At 41.9% G+C, this 25,271-nt stretch overlaps 1 protein-coding gene across 1 annotated transcript in view; it reads right to left on the reverse strand.

Moving 5' to 3' along the window:
* Positions 1 to 25,271, reverse strand: part of grin2ca (glutamate receptor, ionotropic, N-methyl D-aspartate 2Ca) — a 56,870-nt gene extending 31,599 nt beyond the window's left edge. The window contains exons 1-2 of the mRNA XM_079367205.1: positions 25,138 to 25,271; positions 6,851 to 7,295 (exon numbers count right to left, since the gene is read on the reverse strand). Coding sequence (XP_079223331.1) covers positions 6,851 to 7,279 — 429 coding nt within the window. The 5' untranslated portion in view covers positions 7,280 to 7,295; positions 25,138 to 25,271. The remainder of the gene's footprint in view (positions 1 to 6,850; positions 7,296 to 25,137) is intronic.

A 25,271-nucleotide genomic window follows, 5' to 3' on the forward strand; every position in this document is an offset into this window, starting at 1 on the left:
TCTCCCCAACACTTCAGCAACACTTTTTACACTTACTGAAACGTTTTTGGGGGAATTCAAACCTTGTGGTGAGTGAATGCTCTTCAGCCAGAAGATTAGACTTTAGATGCTTTGACACTGGTCTGAGTTAGATGAGAGTGTAAAGCAGTGATTATCTCTAAAACCACAGCTGTTTATATTAGAGCTGCGGCCATGACACTGAAACCAACACTTGTTTTCATTTATGGAGCGCACGATCGAGCAGTCTTCACCTTCTCCAAAACAGACTCTCTGCAAAAAGCTGAAGGTTGTCTCAATGACTCAGGTGTGTGAGAGCATCCAAAAAATCTAAATCAAACAGGCGATGAAGTCGCTTGGCTCGGACGACTGAACTGCTGCCTCGCTGGTGTTTCTTTTTCTTTCTTTTTTTTTTTCTCTACGAGGAGTGACTTCTGGCCACGGCTCTTCGCTGCGACATATGTTTGCCTCCGCCACGCAGCAGGAAATGCCCTGGCACCACCTTCCTGTGCTGCTGACGTCACAAGCAGATCGAGAACAGACACATATTGTATCTCCCTGGACATTTTCCACTTGAACACAACAAGACTATAAAAGATGGTGAATGGAGCTAGACGAGATACGCAAAAGAGAATGTGCACGTTTCCTGCATTTGGCCAAACGCCTGTAACCAGGGAGGAAAAAAAAATCAAATCATGGATAAATTAAAGTTATTTTATTCTCTTAGAAAGAAGCGATTTTCTTCGTGTTACTGTAATGACATGGAAGTGAAGCCAATCAATGGTGGTCTTGACTTAAAATCCATTTAAGAGTCTTTCCAGTCTAACACCGAGTCAGGACAAAGTGTTGCTTTTAATTCTGAGACGACACCAAGAACTTGAAAAATTGGTTCTAATATGGCCACAGGATTAGTCCACGACTGTGAAAAAATAAATCTGATGTAAAGTGATGTATAAAAGATGATTTGGGACGGTGGTCAGAGGTGATGGAAGGTGCAAATAAATATTTGTGATTTTTACATCCTGTGTGAAACTCTGAGGTCATTGTTAGTTGAATGGGACGTCTATAGGTTGACACTGTCTATGTTTTTATTTGTCCAAGATTTGAAGAAATATAACTGGGCACACTGAACGGTGTGAAACAGGACAATTTCCTTGGCAGAAAATAATTTCCGTAACACGCAGATAGTAGAATAGCTGCTCATTTATCAGTGTTCTGGTGACATCTGTTCTGTCCACACGCCCGACCTCACTTCTCCGTGGTATAAGTTAGACAGCATGTGAAGATGCTAGCTGTCTTGTCTCTCTCCCCTTAGGCTTCCCTGTCTCAGTCTAGACAAACTGCACTGTGACTGTGCCAGTGGTTTTGAAAATGCAGCCCAGGTTTTGTGAAAAGAAAGCAGGATAAAAAAAAGAAGCCCCAGGCTCATGTTCCTGCTCAGACAATCAGGAGCATGCTGGTGTCACACTCAGAGTTTTGCTCGCTTACATCTCCGGCGCTCCCAGGATGTCTTCTGTCCTACCTCACAATGAATGCTTCAACAGATGCCTTCGATTTCGAGTCAGGAGCTAAATGTATAATGACTTTATGTAGCTGGGTTACAGAAGTATACTTAACCCCTTGGGTGTCAAAATACTTCCGAAGGACATCACTGGATTCCTTTTTTTGTCTGAAGTTATACCCAATATATCTGTAAATAATAGCAACACAGGGAAACTCCACAGACGAGAGAAGGTCCAAAAAGTCGACCGTCTCCCCCTGAGGCAGAGCTCGTCAGACGACAGCAGATTGGTTTCAAACTTGGTACAATGTGAGCCCACTGTCTCCCCAATCTTTCCCATGTTTTTCAGTTGCCTGAACCTTGCCAAATGGTTTACTAATTGTAGAGGAAACACTCGTGAATCATGTTCTGGAAAGCATGTGACAAATCAGCTCGTTTTGACTCTGCGCTTTTATGTTCTGGCAAAGAAGCAGCCATTTTTTTTAGCCTTTAAGTAGGTGCAGGTCCAGCTTTCTTTGGGCTACACAAACATTTCAGTCATTTGTGTCAGCCATAATTGGAACTATTGATCTATTCAGTGTTTACGCATTGACCAAGCCCGTGGGAACTGATTGATCCAAGGGCAATGGTGGAGTGCGGAGCTTTCATTTCTTTTCCACCTGAAGTAAATATATGGCTGCTAGCTTGAGTGAGTTCTAACTAAAAAATGGTTTTAAATGAATTCCTTCACTGCCAGATCTTTCACTTTTATTTAATTTACTTTTCTCTTCATAAAGAAAGAAGATAATGGCACCTCTGCTCTCGATCAATAAACTAAAATGTCATTTGTACAGGAATTGGTTTATCATCTTTGTTCTGGGCTGTCACTTCCAGAAAGATCAAACTCGGCTCCCAGTGATATGTATGAAAAATGAATGAGCTCCAATGCCTTGTTGACTACCTCTGACAGCGTCCTATAAATCAATCGACGGGTGGTGCTCCACATTATTGAGGAGACTTTGAGCGGGTCGGACTAAATTTAGCCCGGCGTGCGAGGTAAAGCGCTGTCATGTGCACATGAATACATCTACTGCTCTTAAATATGAATAAATGGAACGTAGCATTTATGATGGGTGAGTACTGGTGGTATCCAAACAGGATAACGTCTTTTGAAACAGTGACAGAATGATATCTGTCACTGCTGGTTTAGCACTAGTCATAATCGTGGCTTACGCCGTTCTAGATTGTGCAACATGTCCCTCTGTGGGATGTAATCTGTAGTTGTCTTTGTGCGGTATGTAACGCAGAAATAACACTTGTTATAAATTGGTGCTACACAAATAATGATTGATTGATTAAAAACAGAACAACTGAACTGTAGCATGACATGTTGTTTTATACTCATTTTACATTTACATTTTATTTAACTTTGTACTTTTTGCACATTTAGGTTTATTAATGTAAATATTATTTATCTTTTTTACCTTGTTTTATTTTATTTACCGTACCTTTTTTATCTACATTGCACCGTGGGGAGGGGGGAAACGTAATTTCGATTTCACTGTATGTCTGACATATTTTGAAATTGACAATAAAGAACCTTGAACCTTGAACCTTGAACATGTATCTGGCATTAAACCATGACTTGTTGTCAAACAAAGTTTTGAGCTTTTGCAGTTTAGTCACAGAGCAGAGACCACTGACTGTCCTGGTGTTTTGAAAATGGGCACCATCAATCTAAATCTAGAGTAATTAATCGCTAAAGGGACAAAACATGTCCAATCACACGGCGAGCATTGAGTGCACGGGGGCCCTATATATTATAGATTGTTATTTGCAAAAAGAAAAGGAAGTAATTATCATGTGAGGCATGTGATGAGGTGTCCATCAGAGACCTTGTACCTCAGTGGGTAGGAGAAGATTACGGTTGGTTTCCAACTGGGACCGCCTATATTAATTATGCATGCGCTCCCTGTCCTATAGGGCACTTTTAATACGATCACTTCATAGCATATATTAATGGTCTTAACTTCATTCACTGGCTAATTACTGATGAAAAGCAGTTATTCATTTTAACAGCTGTCAGCCTTTATAATTACGCTCATCTCATACAACATGTGTTTGGGAGATTTATTATGATTGAGTCGCTGTTGCTGTCCTCACGTTCCAATTGTCAGGGTACGAATGAGCAGCAGGAGGCATTAGCTGCTAAATGACATCTTTTTTATCGCCCCTGAGAAGCCATGCTAATGACAATATCACCCAACATGTTTTCTGAAATGGATGCAGTTGACAGGAGAGCTGGCTCCAAGATCATATTATCAGAGTTTTAACGACTGTTTCAGTGTTATTCACAAAGTGGTCTCTCACGGACCAATGATGTTTTCACACATTCACCGTGAAATTTTTATGTGCGAACGCACACAGCAAGAATGTTGCCCCTGGATTTACCCAGACTTGGGGGAGGCAGATACTTGAAGACAGAAATTCAGGGACACTCGCTGTAAGCAGGTTGTCGGTGTGTGCTGACTTTTACCTGTCTTTGTTGATGCAAATTCAGACTCTTTTCTGTGCGGCAGAATGTTATTTACCACATGTTTGACGACATTGTGAATATGTCTCGCATCGAATCCTAAAGGACCAAAACTGTCATTGTCGTGTCCGACGTCTCCAGCTGTGATGACGTGACGTGTGTGGCGCAGGCCGTCCTGCTGGAGATCATGTGTGACTATAGCTCAACATGTACTTCAGTTTATCATTTAACTTAAAGGTGTGCAAACTTTCACGTAGCTGCAGGTGATAGTGCAAATCATCATGCATTTGATTTATTATCTTTTCCCCATATTCATGAATTCATAAAGATAATTATGAGAAACTATTTTCTGTTGCACACTCGACTTTGTAAACGTCATTAGATGGAAACTTTGTTTGTGTTTTTGTGGTGTCGCAGAGAGCCCAATCCTTCAACCCTCATCTGTTCCTCATCTGATGCATATTCAGGTGTATTGTTCTTATGATGATGCTTTGTACTGTATTTCAGACCCACATGTCCATATCATGATACTATTTTGTTTCTTTTCAATGAAAGTTTCTCCACTCTTATTGATTTATACACATCCTGGATTAGAGATTAATATCATCCTAATGGCATGGAATAAAAAAGTAAATCTAATTTGTTCATTTTAATGTCTTAATTTTATTCTTCTTTTTGAAAGAAGGAACATATTCTTTTCTAAATGGTGGTGGTTTGTCTTCTTTTGCAGTGAGCGCTAAAGTGACAGAAATAAAAAGCCATCCTAAAAGGATTACAGTGGATCTCCGTGGCTGAGCCGTTTGTAGTAAATGGTGATGTTTTCAAAGATGGGTCTTTGCAGCTCCATCTTACAGCTTCACCTGTAAAGGCAGTTTGAAGGCTTAGACAGCATGTGTCACAAGCGTCTCTTGATATGTTTCCCTCACCTGACAGGCAACGCTTTGGCTTGGCATTGGATTTAGAATTTAAGGGGGGGGGGGGGGGGGGGTCAGGTCACATGTCCCCTTTTTATGCCCCCAATCACAGAGAGATGCTGATATTTACCCCACGCGTGTCACCGTTAAGCAGTGAGAAAGTTCAGCCTGAGTTTACTGCATCGGTGAAGATCACGTTTCCAGTTTGACCTTGACAAAGTTCCCTGAATGATTTTTTTTTTACTTTGTGCAGCTGTAATTCCTCCATGATCAAATTGCTGTCTCAGAAATTAATAAATCATTTTGTCAATTTAACGTGACAGATTGTCCCTGTCCTTTGCTGCTCATTAACACTAATGTCATTGCAACTGGAATTGCAGTGAGATTTTTTTGACTGCTCCCAAAATGAATCCTCCAAATACGAGAATTATTTATATTTTTATTTTTGCTTTAGTCACTGAGTGTTTTGATTTAACTTGTCGAGATTATCAAAGAAAGAAATTCAGGAGAGAAAATCAGGAGAGGAAAGTAATGGAGAGAATCATCATGCATCATGCAGGTACTAAGAAGTACTTCTACTTTATGCAGCAGAGTTGACGTTCCTCCTTTCAATGCTAGTTTCACTCCTAAGTAAAGATCTTCCATAAGTTTCTCAAATAAGGAATGTAAAAGGGAAACTTTAGCTTCAGTTTTACCAACAAATGATTGGATCTGTTACATTAGAGCACGATGGCCTGAGGACAAAAAGCACTCTCTCTGTCTTATTGTTTGCACACTTCTCCGCCTCCTGCCAGAGAGTTTCCTTGTGAAAACCTGAGTCTTTGAAGATGCTGCCGTCTCATCACAGATTCCCTGATGATAGCCTTTCTGCGGAGATCGTCGGAACATCCCGACTCAAATGAAAGGGTCTGAATAAAAAACGCTGGGACCTGCTTCATCACTGATGTGTGATTTATTGGCGTTTCTGTTTGTATGACACAATACTCTGCAGGTTTCTCCTCAAGCTCTGAGATTGATCTATCCGCAGCTCCTGCCTCTGTCTCCTAAAACTCTGAATTTATAGCAGTTAGAAACGAGGATGACAGCTAGAAAAGATGAAATGCTTTTGGCTTGCCTCTTTCAGCGCATGAATGCCAGTCTGTCATTTAGCCTATAACATTAGGAAATTACGCGTGATTTACAGTCGAAAGGTTCACTCTAGCTTGTGGCATCTCTGCTGCTGCTGTTAACGACTGATAATCTGTATTCATACTGTCATTTCTTGTGTTCATTACTGTATAAAGCTTTCCGGGTAGCTGCAGTTAGAAGCAGACTGAATGAAATCAGTGAAAATGACCTGGAGATACGGTCAGGCTTGCAAGGCGCATTAAGTGAGACTCTGTGTTCAGTTTTTACCATTAGACCTTCAGTACCAAGTCAAAGCTTAGAAAGTCGTGTGAAAGGTGTACAACTCTTATGTAGAACTGTGTTGTCTTAGAATGAAGATTAAAGTTGAAAAATGATTTTTGGTGGAATCTGAGATTAACATAAATCGGCTGCTTCAGGTTCAGTCTCCTCCTATACAAAAGTCTGTCTCTGCAGTGATCACATCCTTGCTTTTGTCAGATCGGAGTGGAAAATCCATGCAGTTTTAGTGGACGTTAAGTGGGTGCATTTGCCCTGATGAGTATAAATCCAGCCATTACAGCTGGTTAACCAGCTGGGAATTGAAAATATACTGGTGCAAGTCCAAAGCTGATTGTACTTGCTCATACAGGCCACTAAATTTATATAAAGTAGGCCAAGATTTGGTCAAATCAAGATTCCCCTTAAATCGTTAATGCGTTCGACATATAGACAACATACAATTAAGTTCCCCCAATGAGATTTCAACAATCAGTCTCTTAATCCCTAACCAGCCGTCCCCAACCGTGTCCCCACACTGACCTTGTACGGCAGGACGACAGCAGATCCTCCACTGATGCCAACGATGGGTACAGCTGTCTGAGTGGAAATAAAGTCCAAGATCTGTGCCACGGCCTCTGAGCCAACGTTGTCCTCGAACACCACCCCATGGACTCGGTTGGTGGAGAGGGTGTCACAGATGCGGGTCAGCAGCGCCCGCGGGTTCGTGTTGTTGACCAGCACTGTGATGGGGTTCACCTCCAGAGGCAGGTCCATGAAGTTCTCCCGGCTTAACCTCCCCTTAATCTCCGTCTGGTAGGCCGAGCCGCTGAACACCACCGCTACGTTCACAGAGGGCATCGGATTCACAAACGGCCTTCCCGAACAGCCGGGGAGGGTGCAGAACAGCAGCAGCAGCAGCGGCGGCGGCCACCACGGGGAGTCGCTCATACAGCCTAGACGAACGCCCATCTCAGTCACCTACTGCCTGCAGGGAGACGCAGAAGGAAGAGAAGGGTCAGAAGTGGGCATTGACATATTAGATACACAGGTTCAGCTGTTGTCTTTTTTTTTTTTTTAAACGTTGTGATAATACGTAGTAATCCCAGCTGGGCGGGCCACCAAACTGCCTTTTGTTTCGAGTTGGCTGATTTTGATTTAATGACGTTTTTAGCGTTATCTCTGCTCAGTGTGCCGGTCTGTCTGCCATAACTAAGACAGTGTAAGAGCCCATTAACGGAGGCTGGAGTTGTATTTTTAGAGTGTGTCAGCGTGCGACATGAGGCTGTGGCCAGGCTGTTACGTCTTAGGGTGGCAGCTGCCACCCTGCTGCTGTCGTATTCAACGGTCCAACCCAACAGATGGTGTCCAGTGTTTAATGCAACAAATGGAGAACAAGAGGATTTGTAATTTTCCTCTCGTGACATTACTTTTGATGCTGTTGCTTAATTTTTTTTTTTTCTCCAGTGGCTCGAAGCATTCCAACATAATCTGACAAAGGGTCTGCATGCATGGTTTCTGGCCACAAATAATTGACTTGTATAGTCTGATTATAATGAATTGTAAGTCATTTGGGAAATTGTTAATTTCTGGTTTTGATGTTTCAATTATAACAACGGCAAAGTCTGTATTCACCAAGGCATTCAAATCTGAAAGAATCAAAGCTCTTTGGGCTGCTTTGCATTGCTAATAGACCACAACCAGTACCTCCCAGCCAAACCATCTTCACTTCTTCCAAAAACCTCTAATTGCTTTGCTTTCTGCTCCATGGAAGGTAATGGAGCAGAAACTTGATGGCAGCGTGATGATAAAGCCCGTAGCATCAGTTTAGCGTTCTCATTGTAGCCAGACACTGGTTTGTGTTGAGTTGTCAGACGGACTTAGGCTCTTTGTGAAATCTGTCACAGTTGTGTTGGTGGCCCTGCGGGAGTGTTGCACACTGGTCCCCTGTCACACAGATCTGATCCACCATGTGATGGAATCCCAGTGGGGTGAATGTATTGTAATCCCTTGATAATCCCTGCCAGGCGTCATGGCCTCCGGCTTGATTGTAGTGTATAAACTTCAAGAGATTTGGATATTGCACGGGGCTCCGTGTCGCTGTGTGATGCAGCTCGCTCCCAGCTCTACATCCTGTGTGGGACAGAGTGAGCTATATCGATATGTTTTCCCCAAAACCAATGAAAGCGTGAGGGTGAGTTTGGGAGCAGATACAAATCTACTGGACGCCATGGCAGATTCTGCACCCAGATAACATCTTCAGTCAACCAAAACATCAAAATCCAGTCAGACGCATGTTTGGAGCTGGACCTTTGATTACAGCATCTGGTAAATGAATGAAGCATTACTTTTGTATTTGTTCAGGAAAAGCTACTGACTCGACCTTGAATCAACCAAATTCAGTTTAGGTCGTTAAGAGGAATTTTGGTCAGTTATATAACCAACTAAAAGCACCTTACAGGAACTTCAATTAATAACATTTAGTTTTTTAATTAACCCTTTTTTTATAAACTGGGTGCACAATATTTCCAGTGGTCATTTTCTCATCATATCTATCAATGCTTCATATGACTTAAATCTGTAATGTAAGTCTAAGTTTACACTGGGATATTCCAACAGCAATTTCCTGCAGCCAAACACAGTTGCCTTGACTTCTTGTGTTGAAAATACAAAACAATTGTAATGACATCGTTAACAGACAAATGTGTTGTCGTAAAACACAGAAACCTTATTTCCCTTTTGCAGGAATAATTAAGGCCCCTGTTATTATTGATTTAAAAAACCCCCAGCTCCCTGCAGGCCTGAGGCGTTGAATCTCGAAGTTTACGACTCATGTAACAAAATGTAATGACGTCACCGATAAATGGACGATTTAATGAGCTGAAAGACAGCAGTCCTTGCTTAAAGATGATTGGAAAGCTGTCATAGTTTTTTACTGTACATCCATTTAAGCAGGATAATGCACAAGACGCTCTTTGGCCATGGGGTGAAACAGGTCGGCAGTAAAGAGAAGGGATGCATATCTCCTGCATATCTTTCACGTGATTGTGTTTCATGTCACAGGCTGAACTTCAAATGAAACACCTCACACACGCACAGGAAGCTGTACGTGCTGTGTCCTACATGCGATTCTCCAGGTAGGAAGTGGCTCGTAAATCATTTTATGAATTGATTAGTCCCCACCGTGAGAGGGCATTCGCCACATTCCTTTCAATGACATTAGCCATGTTTCAGCAGCGACAGCAGCGCGGTAGTTTAGGGTTAATGTCTTTGACAGGGGAAAACGTACGTGGTCAAAATGCTTAAAAGCTTCGACCTTCTGTGCGTTTAATCAAGGCGGGGGAAACAGCTGAGGCAGATATATGAAGGTCAAACCTCGGATACGGAATTAAACCAAACAGGGTATGAGTCATCAATAACTCTGAGGCAAGGCTTTGTATTGTCAACATGCCGTCTAATACCAAGGCAAGGAAATAACAACAGAAAAGCACTTAGGATTACAGAAGCTTCCAATACACCTTATCTGATGTTTACATTCTCATAGCGCCGTCAGCTTTGCGACGCAGCTGAAGTGCAGATTGGCTTTGTAGATTTTATTTTTTCTTTTTGGGCACCGACCTGCTGAAATGCTAAAAGTCAGCAGAATCCATAAACAGCAAAGATACAAAAAAAGAAAAAAATGAAAGAGCTTTCATCTGCGTTTGGGAAAAATCCTTTGAAAACACTCATGTGTACACAACAGCAGGAAGGCATCGCTCTGGAGTTAAGGATGAAAAAGTCAGCGTGGACATCGGTTGGTTTAAGAGATGGATGCATGATCAGGTACATCACACCTGAATTATCTCTGCACACAGTCTGTTTGGCTCTGGCTGGAGCAGATAGAAGGTCCCTGTGAAATGCAGGTTAGATTAGGAGCAGTTCTGCTCATGATGTCATGTATACATTATGCTCTTAAGACATATATATGGACACCTTTAAAGAAATAACTCCTTACAAAATCTTACTACCAAAATCCCAAACAACTAATTTAACAAAAAAATTACAAATTAAATTGAGAGGTCGAAACACTGATTAAAGACAGATGATTGTGGACGAACAGACATCAGTTTAAAAAAAACCCCCAAAAAAAACAAAAGTAAAACTTTGAGACTGATAATTAACCTGCACTGAAAAGACAAATCCATACCTTTCCTTTCTTGGATTGTGGACAGACTCTGCTTTGATCTGACCACGCTAAAGTAACTTTGTGAACATTAAAAACAGGCTAAAGTAACTTTGTGAACATTAAAAACAGAAAAAAGAAAAAAGTAGGCCTGATGTTTCCTCATCTGCATTTCCCCACAAGCTAACAGGCTAACATTTACCTCTTCAGCAGTCATAACAGTCCGTCTCCCTGAGGGCCTCTGTTACTGAGAGACATGTTCCTCTCACACAGGCCTGAGTTAAACAGATGCTGACACAGACACACAACACATGGAGCACGTCAGAGCTGTTGGGGGGTTTGGTGCCTTGCTCAAGGGCATGCACCAAAGATGGTCCAGTTTCCTACCCAACTGAGCTACAGTATTGCTGTGCCCAGGTCTACACTCAAGTTTTGAACTGTATGTAGTTTGTTAGCACAGCTGTGCTCTGAATGACAAACGTCCACATCCTGCACATGTGATCCATATACACTCTACAGCAGCATGTGTTAGCTCTCTCATCTTAACTTTTTAAAGAAGTTTGAGCAACAACTGGTCTCTGAAACATGATGAGGCTGTCTTCAAAGTTAATACTTGTTATAGAAAGTAAATAATGAAGGCTAAAATAACACGTTAATGGCGTAAAAACTATCTATTAAAAGATTAGATTTAATTACACTTGAGTTGAGGAAACATTTGAACAGCGGCGGTCAGTCAGTGGGCCCCTCTGTGTTCTCAGTCTTCAGTGTTGTTTGACTAACAAACATTTAAGATGTGCTTATCCCCCTCTAGTGGGTGACATACGGTGGAAGCACTTCCTTTTGCAGAATTAGCTTCGCTTCAAGAGGTGCAGATAGAGGCTGCATGAGAGAGAGAGAGAGAGAAAAAAAAAGCTTTATCACACTTTCACATAATTTGCTTTCCTCCTGCTTTCGTCACAATACTGACGCACGGACGTTTTGATAAACTGAACAGGTAATAATGCAAATATCCACAGCTGCATGTTCCGCCTGTTATCTGCTGCTGTGTGTTGAATATAGTTGATAAGGTGAATTGAATTTCTTGCACACATTGACACTTCCTGCTCTATATGTATGACTTTGGCAGATGCAGTGATGAGAATAATAATGCCTGGTGGAGAAAGTTATATGCGGTGTAATTATTTTTTTTTTTTTATGAAACCATACATTTCTTTTCCTATTTTCATACTATAAACCTTTTTCCTATCAGTGTAATCAAACATTGCATTTTCATTTATCAACCGTGGTTATTTATTTATATTTTTTACAAAATACAAATACAGGCTTTTTATGCCTTTTTTCAGGGATAGAGTCAGAAAGCGGGTAGAGAGAGGCAGCGGGGAATCACAAGTGGGAAAGGAGCCACAGGTCAGATTCAAACCTGGTCCGCCCGCGCGCTCTATCCACGAAGCGACCGGCACCCAACCTTGGTCTCGTTTTTTTTGAAGTCTCCATAAAACAGAACTTCAAGAGTATCTAACTGCAGTGAATGTATGTATTCCCAATTGAACTTGGAAAGAATCCATCACAAGACAGTGAACGTGGGGATGAATGTGATTGGATCTCTTGCGTCAACAAAGCTTTTAATTGGAGAGAGAGAGAGAGAGAGAGAGAGAGAGAGAGAGTGGGGAATGACATGCAGGAAAGGAGCCACAGGTCGGATTCAAACCCAGGTTGTCTGTTGGAGGAACTATAGCCTGAACATGGGTTGCATGCTCTCACTACTTGGCGACCAATGTGCTGTCGTTGTAGTTGTTTTCTGTCTTTGTATTGTTCATGTATTTTCAGCATGTTGGATGTTGCTGCAGTTGTTTCTGGTATCTTTAGTGGCACATTTGTGGCATAGTGGAAATGTTTAGTCAGAGGAGGAAAGTGTAATCTTTTGATAAAAGGTGACGAGTCCTTGGACTGATTTCCTGATGTTGCTCATTCTAGCGTGGGACCGCAGACTCCGCAGTGTTAAACACATCTGACGGTGTGGCGAGGTCTCAGCGGTGCAGTGTTTAATGACAGCTTTTATATTCTGGGCATGACGCCTGTGCTGCAGCTGGTTAACAATGTGCATCTGTCCTGTCTTCTGCCACATGATCAATACACCCATGCATGTGCGTCTGCGGCTCGCACGCTGATAAACTCGTCCTCCATCCGTCAAACCAAACAGTCAACAACTTCTTCTTCCTCGTCTGGGACACCGAGCCTTTTGGTAAACGATGACTTCACTGACATCTCTCCATTACTTCTCTGTCATTAATAAGAGCAGAGTACAGAAAAAGTAGACCTCATATGCGCAGTGTAAACGAGCGAAGGAGGTAATTAATCCCAAACAGGCCCCTCCAGTGAGGATCTGCTGCATCACCATACGGGATGATTGCAGCATCAATATTTGCTTTGATGCTTGGCTTAAAATCAAAAACGTGCTGTGACTCCCCTGACAACGAATCCTTCATCCTCCTGGCTGGAAAAAAACCCCTCAATTCTCCCTTAAATACCTACAGACAACAGGTTTAACTGAGAAAGACCTCCAGCTGCACCATGAATCAGATCTCTTGTTTTGTTATACCCCCAGAAACTATCACATGGGAGGCAGCTGATGTGGATGGATGGGTGGACAGAGTTGGCACTCACGCAGAAAGCTGTTCATCCGGACTCCTGTAAACATTCAGCGTGGTAAGAAAAAAAAAAAAGAGAAATGTCCACAAGAACAAAAGACAGCCTGAAGAAGAGGTCTACAGTTTGAATAGAGATAGTATCTAAAGTGGATCGGTACTGAAACACCTGCTGTACATGGTCAGAGCTCTGATTCTGGAGTGGGATGGGGCTCAACAGCAAATGTGACCTCAGGGGTGACACACTCGACTCGGTCGAGGCAAGCAGAACACATCCACAGAGACACATTTGTCTGCTATCTAAGTAAGGCCATGTTTAATGTCGAAGAACAAATGCCACGGGCCGCTGGATAGCCAACAGCTCTGTCGTTTGCCCCGTGTACAGAGGCTACAGTCTTTGTTGCAGCAGCCATGGGTTCGAATCCGACCTCAGCCCTTGCTGCATGTTACCCCCGCCCCCCCACCCTCCGAAAAAAAACGAAAGTTATGTGATTAAAATATTCTCTCCATAACAGTTACGGCAGGATTACATTTAATTGTCATTATCGGCTCTTACTTTTTTCCCCCTCTTCCTCATTTTTCACTCCCAGACTGAAGTAATTCGTCTTCACTTTCATTTGGTGGCTTTCAGTGACAAATTGAAGTTTTCACAGGAGTGCTTGTGACACTTAGCAGGCCAACGTGAATGTTTTTGTGATACCACTAGATTTGACTCGAAGCACTGATAACACAGCACGAGAAAAGACCTCATTACAATGCCTCTTTTTGCTTTTACCTGTATGAGTATATTTAACTAAGCTGTGGTTAAAATAAAATTCAGCCCCGCTAAGCTCCTTAAATCCACGGGCATTTAACTAATCTGAATCCTGGGCATCATCATTGAGGCCAGTGCGAGCAAAAACAGCCGACAGGCCAAAAACATCTGGATGCAGAAATACTGATGGCTTGACTCAGTTGGAGTTTCTCCACAAAACATCAAAGCTGACTTTTATTTTGTGTTTTTTACTTTCACTTACAACCACAGCTTGTGTTTGCTGGTTTAAATGGGACCCATTTTAAGACTGTTGTGACCCAGCTGTGATACAGAGCCAGAACCAAAGATGTATCTGCAACCCAGCATCTGTTCACTGACCCTCCTTTACTGATCATTTGGAGAATGATGAGTCAGAGAATTGTAAGACAGATAATAATCAACTGTGTTTGTTGCTGTCTCTGTTCTCATGGACACCCACAATGTCAATTAACATGTTTGAAAAGCTGTTCCACACAAATAAAGAAACTTTGATTGCAAACAACAGAGAAATAAAAACCTGTCATGATGTGATTAGTGTTGGACAAGTCACAAAATAATCTCATTTCAAAGACCAAACAGCGAGTTATGGTCATTCTGAAAATGCTTTCAGGCAAAGTTGTGCGTTTATGGATGCTTGTTGGCTGAATTTGACTCACTGTAAAAAAAAAACCCACAAAGGACACAACGTGTGTGTAGATGCATGAACAGCTGGTACTGTGGCTTGGGGGTCAACGGGAACTAGCTGGACAAGATACAGAATAAACTAATTTCAAAGACCAAACAGCCAAAATTGATAATTCCGAAAATGACTTTAGAGAATAATGAAAACACAAATATGTCTTGGGGGGCTTTGTAACGAGATATACAGCCTGAAATACATAATGTATAAAGTTTTCATCTGTTGGTAGAGCCCGTTGGCTCCCCACCTAAAAGATGGGGGGGCCGATTCCCAGCTCCCGGAGCCACATGTCCAATCTACATTTGGGCAAGAAACCTAACCCCGTATTGATACTAGACTATGCAAGCTCAAGTCAATTTACCATTCAAATAAATCACATTCAATCATTAGCCATTTTGAAGGACTTTTGGAAATCTTGTGCATCTGCCTCAGTCACTGCAGGGTTTTTAGCTATTTCCAGTCTAATCCCATCTGCAGACATATTGTATGCTCAAGTCTACAAGACAGGTAACAGTGAAGAAATAACACTAACGTCTGCTTGGGAGGAGTTGGCCAATGTGGGCAATGGACAAGTTTATGAAATAAGACTGGACTTTCACCAAAGAGACAGAGGTTAAGAGGTCAACTTTGGTTTATTTACATTTTTGAATTTGCATTTCTTAACTTAAACCAAGTCGAATTTTGCCTGTACCCTTCAGGCTAAACAGATGAAACTGGGTCAAAGTGTTCCGGGGCCAACATTTTTGATACGAATGCACTTCATCAATTCCAAAGCAAATTGGCACAGTTTGTGAACGTAGAGAATAAAGGGATTGGTAAGTAAAAGTTGGTACTTAATGGCTTTTGATAAGTCCAAAAGTTTGACGTTGTTTAAAATAATAATTTATACTTTATTAATCCCACGAGGGGAAATTCGGTTTACACTCTGTCTAACACACACATAGGCCGAGATACACACTCATGCACAAACAGGGTTCTAGTGACATGCATTAATGGAGAGGTCTCAGAGTGAGGGGGCTGCCCACAGCGAGCGCTCCAGAGCAGTTTTGGGGTTCGGTGCCTTGCTCAGGGGCACCTCGACAGTGCTCAGGAAATGGACTGGCACCTCTCCAGTTACCAGACCAGTTTCCAGACTTGGTCCGTGCCGGGACTTGAACCGGCGACCCTCCGGTATAATGCACGCTATGGAACGAGGTTTGACCAGCTGGGCTGAGAGAGTTCACCCTCTTGACCATCTCTAAAGCTGTCTGTGGATTTACTACTTCCTCTTGTATCATGGCTATTTGATGAATGGCCTCCTCAAGCTGTCACATGAAAAAAAAAAAAAATCTTCACCTCAGGAAGTGTCCAGCAGTTATTCCAGTGTTGGACCCCAAACACAATGGAAGCTTTCAGTGCCAGCCACATGTAATTTATCTGTTTGTTTTGACCCCTGGAGATGACGGTATATCAAGATTCACTCTGGGATTGGTTTCTGTCATAGACTCTCTGCCAGTGGTTCTGCGGACATATTTAAGACATATACGCCAATACGTTAACTGTACATGGCAAATGATTGATTCTTGGCAAGATGAAAAGCTGTCTGGGTGAAATCCCAATAAATCTGATGTGCTCTTTACTGCTGCCCCTGAATAAGGACTGCAGGCGGGAGATGGGGTACTGTATAAGTGAAGAGTGTCCTTAAATGTCTTGTAAACTTTCACATACTGCGAGAGGAATCAGTTGAAGGGTATCCATGCTTTGGCTAGTGTCTCTATGCATTAAAGGATTTAAATATCCCAACGTGAAGTGGAGCTGAACTGAGCAGTTGGATTTTCTGACTCTATAGAATGGGAAGCGCAGTGATCAGCAGGTTTTAAATGCCACAGCAGATGGAAAGCGATGTACTGTAGTTGTGCTTTATTACAGTTCCGTCTTTGAAATCCCATCCAGAGCAAAGCTCCCGCGGCAGCATCGGCGGATAACCTTGAACACATGATGAGGCTTGAGTCTTTTTACATTAAAACAATCTGAGATAGTCAAAGTTGTTTGATAGTGAAAGAAAGAATCAAATGCAGCTCAAACAAGATTAAAAGACAGAGCAACATGCTGTATATATTTGTATCCAAGGAGACAGGCCTGTGCACTGTCTCATTGGACAGATGTTTGATATATCTCTCTCCCATTTTGTTTATCACATTTATGGCGAGTGCAACGCTCAATCAGACAATGTTGGCTCCGTCAGCTCACCGTGCAGCCACAATGGACAGATTGTGTGTGCAAGTGTTTGGAGGGTAATAATCTTTGGGAGGTTGGAGATTACAATGGCATTGTGAATGTAATCCATTTTGCTATAACACATGGATGGATGCTCACCTGAGGCTTACTGGCCTCGGCACTGATATTAGTATTACTATTTTGACCTTGCGGGTCGACCTGGCTTTAAACCTGCAGCGGCAGGTGACATCACGAGTACAAAAGTCCTTGTTTAGTCTTTGGCGGCCTCATCGCTCAGCTTCATGCATTTGTATGTAGAGCAGGGATCAGTGTAAGACCCTGTTTAAGCTGAAACCATAGCTGCCCGTGCAGAACCAGACCACCCCCCCCTCTTCACCCCTGCCACTGGTCCAGCTGTCACAAGCCTGCTCTCCCTGTCGACTCGGCGACTGCCCACACATACATCTGATCTCTGACATACACACACACATACACATGCTCTAATCCACATATGAGCATACCACTTTGTTTTTAATCTATCCTGTGTGTTTGCATCTGTGTGTGCATGTGTGTGTGTGTGTGTGTTTTCCTATCAGTGCATTAAATTGCTCTGACATTGTTTTCTGCTTCTGTCCCTGCTGCTATTTAAAGGTTCAGCCCACATCACAACCTTAATATCATTCAGGATGTTTTAAATTGTTGTAACCTGAACTGAACACGACTCACGACTTAAATAAAACTGATCAAAGTTCATCCTGAACAAATCCATCAAAGATACAAGATTCCACTTTACTCCGAAACAGACTTAGTGTTGTTTTTCTCCACTTTTTAGTTTCTTCTCTCCACCTGAGGTTGCAAACACGCTGGTTGATCCAGTTTTCAAATTCCTCAAGTAAAAGAAAAATGTTTGCAAGAAAAGGAATATAGCTTTTTAATTTATTTTCAGGACCTTTATCAAGGAAGACTTTTCTCATTTCTGTCAGTTTTCATCGGTTTGGCCTCGGAAAGAGAAGAAGAACCCCTTCGAGTCAGATTACTGATCTTGATGGAGGAACGTGTTAGTGTTAGGAACAAGTTCTTGTACTGTACTGTAGAACCATTTGCTGGCATTGCTGGTTGGATAATTTCGGGGTTATGAAACTGTTCAAACTGAGACACAGACTGAATGTCTATAATTGCAGCTCAAAAATGTAAAACCTCGCTCCCTAGAAAGCAATCAGATCACGTCATAAACAACTGTGGCTTTTTTATTTTTCTCCGTAGATGATCTATTGATCTTTGCTGCAACACTAAGTGAAAACAATTCTTCATTTTTCGGGGGCCGGGTGTTTCTGCAGCTCCTGAAACCTGCAGCCGGGTGCCAGAGCGTGTCGTCTGTTATGTGCACTATCTCTCTAGGTCTGCTGAGCATTTGGGCTGTGTTTGTTAGGTGTCAGTGGAGAGTGACACGAGGCTCTGGAAGGGGAGGGACGTGAAATGCAAGCGAAAAAAAGAAATCTTAAAAAACCTTAGCGATGCCACAGTCACAAGCTGCTGCTCCCAATTGAGCCACCAGGAAACCCTGTGTCACTTATCGTTAGGCTTTCGTGCAGGGTGTCCTGCCCGGTTCCTTTAGATTCATCACGCAAAGTCGACCTGCTCTTTCTGTTCGGACTCGGGAGAGACGTCTCCTTATCCCGAGCTTGGTTCGTGAGGTTATCGTCATCCTTCACGTGGGACCCTCCCCACCGTGTCACAGCTCAGGGCTAATTGTGAAAAATTAAGCAGTACATGCAGCTTTGAATGGAAGCAATTAGGCTAATCAATTTTCCCGCAGTACAAATTGCACATGCACCCTCGCATGCTACACATGCACAGGTTAGTGTCAGTATCCACAAGAGGCAGGAGAATGACGAGAGAAGAGACAGCCCCCCCCCCCCCCCCCCCCCCCCGCTTCCTTCGCCCATGGCGTGTCAGTTTTCCCTCTCAACAGGGACAGGACGTCAGATGAGGTGCACCATGAATATAAATGGGCCTCTAGTCTCTGTTGTGCCCGTGAGCGCAGTCATAAACTTGGGGAGAGAGAGCAACACATCCTGTCAGAGTTCTTCTGCCCTGAGTTTAAGATCTCATCAGATAGCTTACATAGTAGAAGAGCACCACACACACACACACACACACACACTCCCCTCCCAGGACTCGTTCACCTGCGATATCACAACACACAATCTGTGCTTGAAAATGTAAAAGTGGCCCTGTCAGGTGTCAATAAATTGGCGGGGGAAAAAAAAAAGGGTCACCTGGTGATGTAGCATTGCCTGATTTGAAGGGAAATGTACTACTCCTCTCTCATGACCTTGGATAAATTGCTCAGACATCCTGCAGCCTCTGCCACTCCCCCTGCAGTAAATGTTTTACAGCCCTGCCCGGCTGTCAATCAGTGCAATATCCATTTTAAAGAGTTTTCTGTGCAAGCATGGTTGCTTGTTTTTCTTTCTTTTTTTCTTCTGTCTTATCTCTTTGTCCCAATTTCCCCGGTCTCTTGTTTCCCTCCTTCTGTCTTTCCCATGTCCTGTCAGCCTCCTTCTCCTCTTCCTGTGACGGCGAAGATGACGTGAGGTCTGATTTTTACAACAAGTGATTAAGCAGATCGCTTCAAAGTGTTAGCGGAAGAGCTGGACAGCTGACAAAGCAGCCGCTTACCATGAGATATAAAACCCAGAGGTCATTTCTTCCCCTTCCGCTGGATACAAATACACGGCGAGATGCTCCAGCTCACATGCAACCGCACACAGCGCACCCCAATTTACTAAAGAACCCTAAAAATAGATTAATCATCCTAATGGTTTGTTTAAGCCTCGATAGTGAGGACACGTTTTTGTTCGGCCTTTGATAAAGATTCCTTCTCAAACAAACTGCTGCTCTTCGCTCATGTTTCCCATGTGTCACTGTCCGTACTTCTACCATTTATGTTTAATACTCTATTATTTACATATACTCACATAATGGGTAGGAGCGGGCATGTCTCTCACTTACACGGTAACCGGTAAGGTTGCTGATTTAACCAGGGTGTCAAAATCAAATTATGACTGAATTAAAGGTTTTCCCTTTGAATCAAATTAATCATGTGGCATAAAGGCCACTCAGTGGTGGTTTTGGGCTATCTTGATTTAAAATTTGGAGTCTTTCCAGTCCTGACTGAGACCTTTAAAAGTGGGGTAGAGACCGGTCTTGAGACCGACACTGATTTCCAGAACGCCATTGTAAGCAATGGATGTGTTTTCTTTCTTTATGTAATTGTGATATGAACACAACGTTCTGTGAAAAAGGCAGAATGACATAAGAGGGCATGTTGTGTTTTCAGGGAGACCACTTGCATGACGAAGGATTTTTTTTTGTGGAAAATTTAAAACGATTAAAAACAGGATCACATCTCTGACAACGCCTGATATTACACAGCAGATCAGCAATATGAGGCCTGAACACCACAGTTAAGCAATTTAATTTTTGGCTCGAGATCTAAAAGGAGAAAAAAAAGATGGACAGACTCACAGGGGACGTGGTGGTTGGATGTAGGGCAGGAGCTTTGTTCCTAAATATAAGTAAGATTAGCAACGCCTCCTCCTGCACGAACATGTCCTGTGGATGTAATGTTACAACTGATGACAGCTGCTTTGTGCTATTTGAAAAGCCTGGTTACTACCTACTCACCTCCCTATAATCCCACATTACAAACTCTAACTCATTACATGCATTAAGCATCTTAACCTTTATCAATGCCAACAGTCTTGACATATTTTCAATTGCTTTTAACCCCGGACGTAGCCTAAGGGAAATGTTTCATTAATTAATTAAACCAAAAATATGACGCTTTTAATGTACACATACAAACACTAAAATGTGGACCAAAAAAAACACAAAACATATTGGGGGTTTTTGCATGTATTTGTCAGACTGGAAATAATTTGAATTATTTACAGATTTGAGTTTTTGAAATTAGGGTTAAATGAAAGTAAATTAGGGAAAAGTGTTTCGAGGAATTTTATATTGTTTTATTTACAGTAAAATGCAGTGACTTCATTCATGTTTTTTTCTTGTTCATGTCATGTCTTGGAGTATTTTCATATGAGTCAAGTCACCAAAACTTCTTCTTCTTGTTAGTTGTGTAAGTTATGCTTTTGCTGTTATGTTTCATTATTCTGGATCCATTTAAAGATGATCGCACAAACAACAATCTTCTGCAGCCTGATCAAGTTTGTCAACTCAATTTAAATCTTAAATCTTAGGTTGGTAAACGTTTCATTACTTTGCACACTTTTGCAACTGTGCCTTTAAAAAACAGTCTGTTATTTTATTAATTGGTAGCAGTGAGAAATACCAATGCTTTAATTTTAACCAATGAGAGAGCGTGCTGTCTAAATGTTGCTGATGTATGAGTGTGCAGGAGTTTGACTGTAAGTTTGGCAATTTATCCCTAATATATGTCAATATCATTAGATTTTTCCAGTATTATATTTAAGTTTATAAATCTGGTATTGTGACTTCCCTTCATCCTACCAAATGTAACATAATGATGTCATCAACAAACAGCCAGATGGATGAGCAGATATATGAATACATGCTGAAGCTATTATAGTTTCTATTTTTAGCCAACTTTAACAGGATTATGTACGAATAACATTTTATTTTTTTCTGTTTCTATTAATCTAAATCAGATCAGTCTGAGGAACAATTTTCAGGAAAAAGACTTGAAGAGTGTAATACTGAAAAGAACCTTCCACTGTTTACCGTTGTAAGGAAAAACAGGTACATGTGAGGACGGTCCTCACTTTGTCAGCATCGGTTCTTGGTCCTCACATGGATGGCAAACAAGCGTGTGTGTGTGTGTGTGTGTGTGTGTGTGTGACAGCAGTCTGTTTAAACCAAAATAAATCTGCTTAATTAGACAATATATCAGGAGTGTTATTGATCAGTGTTGTACTGCAGCCTGACATCCAGCATAGGAGATTCCTCCATCATGGTTGTCAGTCTGTTGTCCTGACTGATAGTGTTTTTGTGCACGTGTGTGTGAGAGTGTGTGTGTGTGTGTGTGTGTGTGTGTGTGTGTATAATGGGCTGAGAACTCTTGTCTCCTCACACACGTTGCCCTGACACACACTTTCACACACATGCACATCCAAACGGTCTTATTTCACACACGTGCATATACCTGTACATCCAATTACTGAAGCTAGATATGGTTGGCATAACATAATGAACATTCATTTTTCACCTGCCTAACTGGTGCCGCACTGTTCACAGCAGCTCATTCCACAGGCTCATTCATCCTCAGGTGGAACTGGTAAAAAAAAGCAACAACATTTTATCTGCACAGAGATAAACCTACACCTACAGGGTGAATGATTTAGTCCAAAGTTTAAACTTGTCAGGGACATTTTATGACTCTTACAGATCCCTGATTTGTTTTATGACTACACTTATTCATTTTAATTTACAAGATTGAGTTTAAGGAAACATATTCATTAACAAAAAAGAAAAGGCTTTTAGTACCACATGTGAAACTGTATTCAACTTCTTTGTATTAAAGTTAGAGAAAGACTGATATCTAATTTAATCTCGGTAAATAGAATCAAAATAACCATGGTGACGAGATCACTGATTTCCCATCCTTAATGTGAGAAATAACACAAGAACAAGAAAGTAGTTCACAGAATGATTTTTTTGATAAATCTCCCTAGACTTAAAGAAGCTGCAAAAATAGATGGGAACATTACTCCCTTTGTTGAATTCTTCACACATAAAACCTGTGGCGGGATCATGAGTAGGTTTTGATTGACTTTAAAGAGAGTCACAGGAACCAGTACCAGAACGGAGCGTTGACCCATTTTGATTCATCTCTCTGAGCTCATCCTTCAGAATATTCTGTTCTGATATTAAAACCAGTATCAATACTGGTCTCTCTTGTACTACCTGAATTTATGTGTCAACAATGTACACCAATCAGTTTAGTGATCAGAGTTATTGACCATAACAAAAGACTACAGTGCTACATCCTAGGAGTTGTTAGAATTAGTGGGGGGAGGGAAAATTGGCGTCAATCGTCTCCAATTCAGGCCGAGCAAATTTAAAAAATGTTCGACTTTCTAAAACTATTTGGCTGATGACATTTTTGGTTTTGAAAGTGGCTTTCCTTCAGTGCTCCGTTTGCACCTGCCCACTCTTCTAAATGTAGATGAAATAACTCTTTGAAACTTTGGTTATCCGACACTTTCTACTGTATGTGAGGAGACTTGAAAATGATCATGCCTTTTATCAGATTTTTTATAACAACACTTGTGTCCAGAAATGGTACACTGGCCCTTTAAATTCAACTACAGACGCCAGTAAAAGAGGTGTGAAACAGATCCAGTGGAACTTTTTTTTCTCACTTCATCCCTGTCACCTCTGATGTTTCCCAATCAAACACACAAACCTGTACCCTCCTCTGACATGTGACCTCACATGGTCATTGAAGCCATTTTCACTCTCATTCCTCCATCCAATCAGTTTCGGGGGCCACGGGCGATTTTCGGTTTTGGAAACAAGCAAAGGAAGCAAGTGCTCTGAGATAAAGAGAGGCTGCGGTTCAGTCACATCCAGTGGAGTGTTATGGATGACTTGGCCCCTTTGTTCAGACAGATTCTTGACACTTTGTAATGAGGAAACACATCGCTGATAAGCAGCTGCTTCTGCACCTTATTACACTTTGCAGCTGACGATTTGGGCCGATCTTGTGAAAGTGTTAATATGAAATATGGCTTCCTTCTCGCTCTGCTCTGCTGCTCTTGTTTTCTGTTATCTGTTGATTTATTGCCTTTTGTGCGTGATCGTTTCTCTGAGTGAACCTAAGAGGGAATATCTTCTTTTACCCCTCGCTCCTTTTTTATACTATGCTTCTCACTTTTGAAATGACTTACACATTCAATAACTTTAGGAGTGCTCCAGTTGGTTCCCAACATACCAGCACTGCACTGGACTCACGGTAATTAAAGAAGATCTAAAAGGGCACATTTTCAGCGTGCTCAGATTGGTTGGTGAGAGCGTCTGGCATCATTACAGGAAGACAAACTCATTTAAAAAGATTCCTTTTGATTATGTGCAGAAACGGCAGCTTCAGACGTTCGTCAATGTCACAACACTCAGAGACATTTTACGTGACAGAAAATGGGAATTGATCGTCCAACAATATCTTAGTGGAATTTTAATTGGGGTGAATTTGCATACTATTGTGTTTTTAGTGTTATACCAAATAATCCAAAATAAACAATCTAACAGGTAGACACACAGCTACATATCTTATAGGAGAATAAATAGTCAATGTTTGATTTGAAAAAAGTTTAAGGTTTCCCAAAAACAACAATATATTCGTAGCTCAACAAAACAACCTAACATTATTGGGATTCTTTCCTTAATGATAACAATTAAAATGTGCAAATCTTCCTTTAAGGATGCCCTTACTGCTCATTCTTTGATGCTGAATAAAGCAAGAGAATAAAATAAATGTGTTTCAACAAGATCAAGGGTTAAAAATGCAGCCAGGTATTCTCCTTGAAAGGTCGTGTACATTTCTCTCCAAGACATCAGTGACAGCGTTTCATGCTTCTGTGCTCGACGTGTTGTGAACTTTTAAGCATTTCTAAAACTGACTCGGTAAACTGAGCTTCCTGTTACCAAGACTCCTTCTTCTTCTTCTTCTTCTTCATCAAACAAAATAAAAGACTGTTCTGTATTCAAGGAGTACATGTAGCGAGTGGATCCTTCAATAATGACAGAAGCCTCTCGCTCTCTCACATCCTAGAAAGTCGCCCTTCAGTGACAGCTCAATTTCCCGTGCAGCAGCAGCAAACAGCGACGGCATGCTGGGTCCGGTGGGCAGGTATCAAAGCCCCTCTCAGCTGCTCTAACTATTTACAATGACGCATCGATCTGCTCTGTTTAATCCCGCCAGCAGCTCAGTGAGTTAAAGCAACAGTTACAAGCACAACACACACCTACAACAGGCTCAGAAACCAAACAGTGTGTGCCGTTTGATTCCCCCCCCTCACCAAGGATGCTGTCAAATCCCGCTTTGGATCTGATTCTCCCTGCTCTGATAATTTCTCTCTTGACAGTTAGAAGGAAGGGGGGGGGGGGGGGGGGGGGGCAGGAGGAAGAGAGGGGACTTTCAAACTAAAACACACCTCCAAACACCACAGAGGGAAGGAGAAAGCATTTCCAGACTTTGCAACACAAGTTAAAAAAGAGCATCTTGGACCGTTCCTGATAAACAAGCAGATACATCATGTGATCGTGTGTCGTGAAGAGATGTCTAAGTGACACGTGAAGGTGATCCGTTACCTGTGTCGGCAATCCACATCCAGCCACGGCTCGTCACCGCTCATCCCGCGTCCTCAGCTTCAGCTGTCCTGTTCCTGTTTTTTTTTTTTTTTTTTTTACCCCCTCCTCTCTCCTTTCTCTTTCTTTTCTCTCTC

Source organism: Symphodus melops, assembly GCF_947650265.1.
Source record: "Symphodus melops genome assembly, chromosome: 17".
Lineage (NCBI taxonomy): Eukaryota > Metazoa > Chordata > Actinopteri > Labriformes > Labridae > Symphodus > Symphodus melops.